The 6,588-nt window shown below is 38.4% G+C and overlaps 1 protein-coding gene across 6 annotated transcripts in view; it reads right to left on the bottom strand.

The window, feature by feature from the left end:
• Positions 1–6,126, bottom strand: part of pbx3b (pre-B-cell leukemia homeobox 3b) — a 90,798-nt gene extending 84,672 nt beyond the window's left edge. For all 6 annotated transcript variants that reach the window (XM_080432312.1, XM_080432311.1, XM_080432314.1 and 3 more), the window contains exons 1-2: positions 5,100–6,126; positions 3,842–3,915 (exon numbers count right to left, since the gene is read on the bottom strand). In XM_080432312.1, the coding sequence (XP_080288438.1) occupies positions 3,842–3,915; positions 5,100–5,353 (328 nt within the window). In that variant the 5' untranslated portion in view covers positions 5,354–6,126. The remainder of the gene's footprint in view (positions 1–3,841; positions 3,916–5,099) is intronic.
• Positions 6,127–6,588: the final 462 nt, after the last annotated feature.

Below are 6,588 nucleotides of genomic sequence, written 5' to 3'. Positions count from 1 at the left end.
AACACACGTCTTCCAGATCTATGGAGTCATTGTCTTCTGTCAAAACAGAGAAAAGTCTGCCGATGTGAAAGTTAAATGTACCGTACTTTAAAAAAGCCTCTGTGTTCATTTAACTGCAGGGAGTTTTAAGTGTGCATTTCTCTCAAATTGCTTAATGAACACTGAGGATGTTAGTGTACGTACGTGTTTCTAATGTCGTGAAATGGTGAGACATTTTTTTAATATGAATAATTTAAAAAAAGGTACAACTGCTGTTATGTGCATGTTGTAAATGTGAGTTCAGGAGACAAAAAAAACCCCAGCACATTCACAATCTAAAGGACAAAGAATGCCATTAGCCTACAGTACCACACATTTAGCTTATCTAAATGCAAAACCAAGAAAAATTGTTGGGGGGAAAAAAGGCTGCTAAAACACTCAATTTACTGACAGGCAAATGACTTCATGCTGCCACTTAATCTCATTTCTTGCATAATGCCCTCTAATTAGCATATCAAAGTGAATTAATACTTCTAGGGCATTAGCAATGCAGAAATATGCTCCAACTCTACAATAAGTGTTACAACAGAGCTCCAAAAACTTCTTCTAAGCTAGGGATGCACGATTAAATCGTTCATCATATCGGCATCGGCCAATATCAGCCTTAAAAAATTCAATATTGGCCGACATTTTACTTTTTATATTTATATTTGAATGTGAAGCTCAAAAGAGCCTTCTGTGATGATTGAAGCCTTCAGATTCAATCAGTGTTTTCTGGGGAAGCTTTCAAACCGGTCTCCCTTTAGTACAAATAAAGGCAAAGAAATTGGAAAAATATTCTAATAAAAGGGCTAATAAATCAGGTAATACGAATGCACTGTTTTGTATAGGTCTGCATCTGCACCCAGAATCACAGTAACTGTATAACAGGTATAACCCTTCTGGAAACTTGTATTGCAATATCGGTATCGGTATCGATGAATTTGACCATGAAATGAATCGGTTATCGGATAATGGCCAAAATGTGCATTCCTATTCTAAACAGTGCAAAGCCTTCATAATACAATCTATTAGTTGAACCCTTCCTTCAACTAAAACCAACTAAAAACAAGGAATACTTGCACTTGAAACACAGTCATTATTCTAACACCAGACAACTCTTTGCCCTACAAAAGGGCTCACACAGATAACTGTGAGCGCAGCCTGGTGCTGATGTAGCCTTGGGAAGGTTTTTTCAACTTAAATAGCCTTCCTTTTCTTTGTATACTACTGTACATACACGTTGTCAAACTAATGTCTGGAGAACATTATTCATCCTTACTCTCCGAGCACTGGACTGCACCACATCCTAATGCAGCAGCTACACACACAATAAAATCATCAGTGTTAATTTACCCATCGGTAACTCATGTACACACATGTAACCAAATGGACCCTCACACGTGTTACATGTGTACACACTCTCAGAGTAAACGATTTTTACTGTGTGTACCTATGGTTGTTGAACCGCTTCCAGAAAACATTATTCAAAAACCATTTTTAACCAAATGGCTGATCATGTGGCTAAAAGGCATTGGCCCCTGTGCCATTTGAGCGCACATGAAAGGGCCAAGGAATCCCTGTGTACGATGCTGCTACAGGGGCCAGTGAATGGCTCACTGTGTGCTGGAAAAACAGAGCGGTCAGCGAGGCCACCGGACCAGCTGAGCTCTGTCAATGGCTAAGAGGGGGAGACTGTGACTCCAAACCACAGGCTAACCACACACACATACACACACATACATACAAGCACACACGTTTGCCCCTCGCACACATTCACACTTTCCCCACACACTCCCTGACAAATCAACACCTAATTATTTCAAGCTCAATATGTATATTTATTTTTCTATCCTGTGCTTCGTGTATTTTTCATTTTGGTCAAATCGTTTAAGAAATTGTTCCGCAAATGGAGCTTGTTATATGGGGGCGAATGTGTTCCAACCTGAAAGCCTGCGACGTGAACAAATTTATATCAGTAAGTGAATAGTGACGTGGATCTTTTTTTCTTGTTACATGTGCAGGGTCTTATTAATGTAACATGAGATTAAACATAGAAAAGGAACTAAATCTAATCTAGTGTTCCTCAATTCAAGTTCTACAGGTGGACTCAAGTCAAGATACCTTCAGTAGGATGAAGTAAATTGACGGTTGCACACAAACATAAGGTGGGGTTAACTGTGTGTAATCAATGTGTCTCTTGCTTTTACTCTACCTTCTGCATTTGCACAGTTCAACATAAAGATAAATAAAGATGCCTCAAGTAGACCGTAGACGGTGAAGGAGACTTTTTGCTGCCCCTGTGGACACAGGCTTGTGTTGGGGAAGTTCATAAAGTTTTATGATCTCCCCCAAGTCAACTTCCTTATAAACCACACAAAGGTCACAAATCTGGTATCATGTTTGCCAATTTAAACATGAACCCATTTCATTCTTCTGCTTTTTTTCTTTTTTACACTAAACTCCGTTTGGACAATAAATATTATTTGGTCAATAAATATGAATTGGTCATATTGTCGTTGTGATGTTGGAATTCATTTAAAAGATGTCAGGGCTTCTTCTCATTATGAATAAGCTATTTAACTATGCTAATGCAAAACAATACTAACAATAATACTGATAGTATTTACAATACTGTAAATACTATCTGTAAAGAACCCCATGGAATAAAATGCCATGCATCTTTGAAAAGAAATTGGGTAAAAGATGAGGAATGTGCATAAGTACAACATAGTGTATAATATACACATCCATTTGAATTTCAATTTATACGTACAAAGATCACCTTTTTTAAGTCTACAAGAAAACTTATACTAAAACTAATACAAGTTAAGAAAACACAGCACAATAGATTTCTTTCTAATTCCCTCTCTCCCAATATGCACATCCCACACACCGTATGTGGAGGCACACACATACTTTTTATGGCATGTCCATGCTGCACACACACACACACACACACACACACACACACACACACACACACACACACACACACACACACACACACACACACACACACACACACACACACACACACACACACACACACACACACACACACACCTCTAAGGCTTTGTTGATATCTTATTTATTTATAAGTAGCCTAAACAATACATGAAAAAATACTTATTTCCATATTTCCAAACAACTTAATTTAGCAATATGCTACTTTTAAATTGTTGATGGCAATGAGGTAAATGTGATTTACAGTAGGCTGTAGCCTACGCTTTGCAACTGACTATGACTTAAATAACCTAAAAAGGTTAATGAGGTGTCTTCCACTACACTTCCACTACAATTGATGATTGTGGGCCAGCATTCAGGTGTTGAAAAGGTGTCAGTTGTTGATTTACACCTAGATTTTGTAGTGATGTCTGCTGTGTGGCACACACAAAACTCCACTGTGTTAAGTGCAAAAGGTACCGAGGGTGAATAAGTGCACGTTGATGTAAACCCTGCACATCCACAAAACCAATAGCCTACTGTACTGGACAAGATGCTCTTTCAGAAACAAAAGCAGTGTCTAAAATGATTAACCAACCGAATGGTCTCTCCTGCCAATGCAATGCCCTCCTTCACAATCTCCACAGACTCGTGATAGACTCGTGATAGTTGAAAAATAAGTAATTGGATGATTGGCAGAAGTTGCCATAACCTGGTTGTAACCTATACTGTACAATAGCCCATCCGATCCCTGGGAGGTAAAGATGGCGATGGTGTGATTTTTACGAGGCTCAGCAATCTTTTTCTTTTTTTGAGTAGCCCTACATTCGTGTTTTATTTTATTTTTACAATGTGTGAATTTTCACAAAGATCTTACCTGTCTTTTCTTTGATTTCACAGAGAACGCTGAAGAGTGCAGGTTTCATTCTGTGACAGTTCAGTCCATGTTTCCTGTTTCAGTATAAGACAAAGATAAATATTCAAATATAGCCATCATGACACCAAACTTTTAAGACATTAAGAATCATTGTGGATATAAATGTGCTTCAATATTAGTGTGCACTATAGCCTATATCTTTGCCGAGCATAATTCCACCTCCTGTCAGCCTGATGTTAATTGTCTGATTTTCTACCACAAAAGTTGCCCTACTTAGGCGTCAGCCTACACTATAGCCAGGCTATTATGCTACTTAATTATTTCCTAAAAGTTAAAACATAATTTAGTTGCAGATTTTGGTGGCCTGTTCTTTTTTTTATTATTATTAGCAATTTATATCATGTTATTTTGGCCCAATTTTCACTCACCAATGCATGAGTCTCAATAGCCTACATTGTGCATTATGCTAATACAGAACATCAATGTTTGTTTTGGTAAACAGAGTAATAAAGGCTATTATCATTAAAATATCAGGACAAGTGTGCTCACTAAAACTTTTTGGACAACTTATACATTAGATGAGGTTGAGAAACACGCTGACTAAATAACGTGCTGTTTATTATCTTTGACTTGTTGTTACACACAGCTTGTGAGGCAACAAGTTCACTTTATAGCAACAGACTGTTATTTAAGACAATATTGTCTATATCACTGTGGGTCGGGACCCATTTGTGGGTCGCGGGTCCATTTTTATGGGTCGCGAGTAAATATCCCCTTTTTTCTAATTTCTCACATTTTGTTTTTAATTATTTCAAAAGATTTATTTTTTCCCCAAAAGAAAAAAATCTAAATTTTTCATGAATTAAAAACAAATTCAGACATTTTTCCAAAATAATTTCATTTCAGAAATTACTTACATTCGAATACCAAATGTTGAGAGCTCAAAATGCATCACGATGCAATGGTTGTGAGCTTGTAGATCGGCTATTTTCACTAGTTTGGGTCTTTGGGCAAACGTCTTAATTTCTCTTTTGGGTCTCTATAGCTAAAAAGTTTAGGAACCACTGGTCTATATTATGCATAAAGCAGACCTTGTATAGAACTGTAGACTTTCTGTCCTTTTCTTTGCGAACTGTTAATAAAGTATTCAATCAATCAATCAATCAAATCAATCAATGGGCAGTTATAGGAGCTGAGACAATAAGGATGGGTTCATCATGGTTGGTGGGGGAAGTTAGGAAAACATAAATGAACCAACTTTGCTTGCGCTTCGTCCAAACTCTGATCGGTAATGGTCATTATCTGATGCAGAATGTCACCGATGTCTTGCTTTCTTCCGTCCCCGTCCGTCCCGTCGTGTCCATGCGGAGGCGGCAGTGCCCCCATGCCTCCTCCTTGTACCGAGTGGCCGGCCAGGCTGACGCCGCCGATCGACTGCATGATCCGGGCTTGATCGTCCATAGTAGCCGCGATAGAGTCAGCGCACTGAGCCAGGCAAATTGAAAAACTCATATAACAAAATCAACTACAACATACGTTGTAGACTCTCTAATATAAACTGAGCAAATCGTTCAGTTCTTCTGGTCAACAATGTTGGAGCATAGATCGTATCAAAGTGTCCAAGTTCTCGCTGATGTCCTCGCTTTTACGCACGGTCCAAAAGTGGCGAAAACGTAGGATTATTTTTGTCCAAAAATAGTAAATACATAGGCTTTTTAATTTCTCAAAACTTCTGTGTCAAAATTGATTTGACAGCCGTTGTCCATCGTATCCCGCACGAATCCTCCTCATGCCTCAATTTGTCTTTCAGTTTGACTTGACGCGTGGTGAATAGAAACGCTCCTTTGGTGATCTCTCATTTATTAGCGGCTCTTCTTTTCTTTAGGATTGATCCTCGCGCATTTTCCTCTTTAAAAAAAGGTTCAAATCCTCATCGTAAAACCGCGCAGGGGCAACAAAATATCCAACGTGAAAATGTGGTAAACAAATAAGAAAAAAATATAGTAAAACTCTTATAGGCAAGCATTAAATGTTGCCAACTGTATAAATATACATAAATGATTCCCCACGAAAACTGAAAATATTAAAAGAATAAATCTGCGACGTATAGGTGTCCCAATGTAATTCTATAAATAAATAAAAATATGAAATGTAGAAAAAGTTAATTGCATTTAGTGGGAGAAAAAAAAATATAGGCAAAAAAAAGAAAGAGCGAGAAATTAATTAGGCTACACGTTGTATTAAAGGCGATGCGCAAAAATATCTAGCCTGCTTGAAATTTATGAGCCCGATCCTCTGCCTGTGTGTGTTTTATGTTGTTTGATGGCAGCGGTAGTGAGCGATTGACAGTGTGCCAATGCCACTCACTCAGTGCAGAGACGTGTCAGGGAGAGGGAGGAGAGGGAGAAAAAAAAAAGGGAAAAAAATACAAAATCGAAATGAAAATGCACGCTCCGCCCTTACAGAGGAGGGGTCTATATTCTTGTCACTTCTCGCCGGAGAACACTGAAAACAAAACGCTAGAGCAGTACTTTAAGGATGGTGATTGTAAAAGATGAAAGCATATCCCCCTCTCTTGCTGCTAAGGTTATCCTCATTTCCTCACGGCGTTGCACACGCACCTGCACGCATAACCTATTGCGCACATTTACCAATGGCACCCCATAAAGGAGGGGAGGAGGAAAAAAAAGGCTAATAATCTAGAGTTTTTGAAACAGTTTGATGTAGAACTAGTATAGTCCCTTTCT

The sequence above is a fragment of the Gymnoscopelus braueri genome (genome assembly GCF_963280865.1).
Source record: "Gymnoscopelus braueri genome assembly, chromosome: 7".
NCBI lineage: Eukaryota > Metazoa > Chordata > Actinopteri > Myctophiformes > Myctophidae > Gymnoscopelus > Gymnoscopelus braueri.
This window is presented reverse-complemented; position numbering and strand designations above follow the sequence as displayed.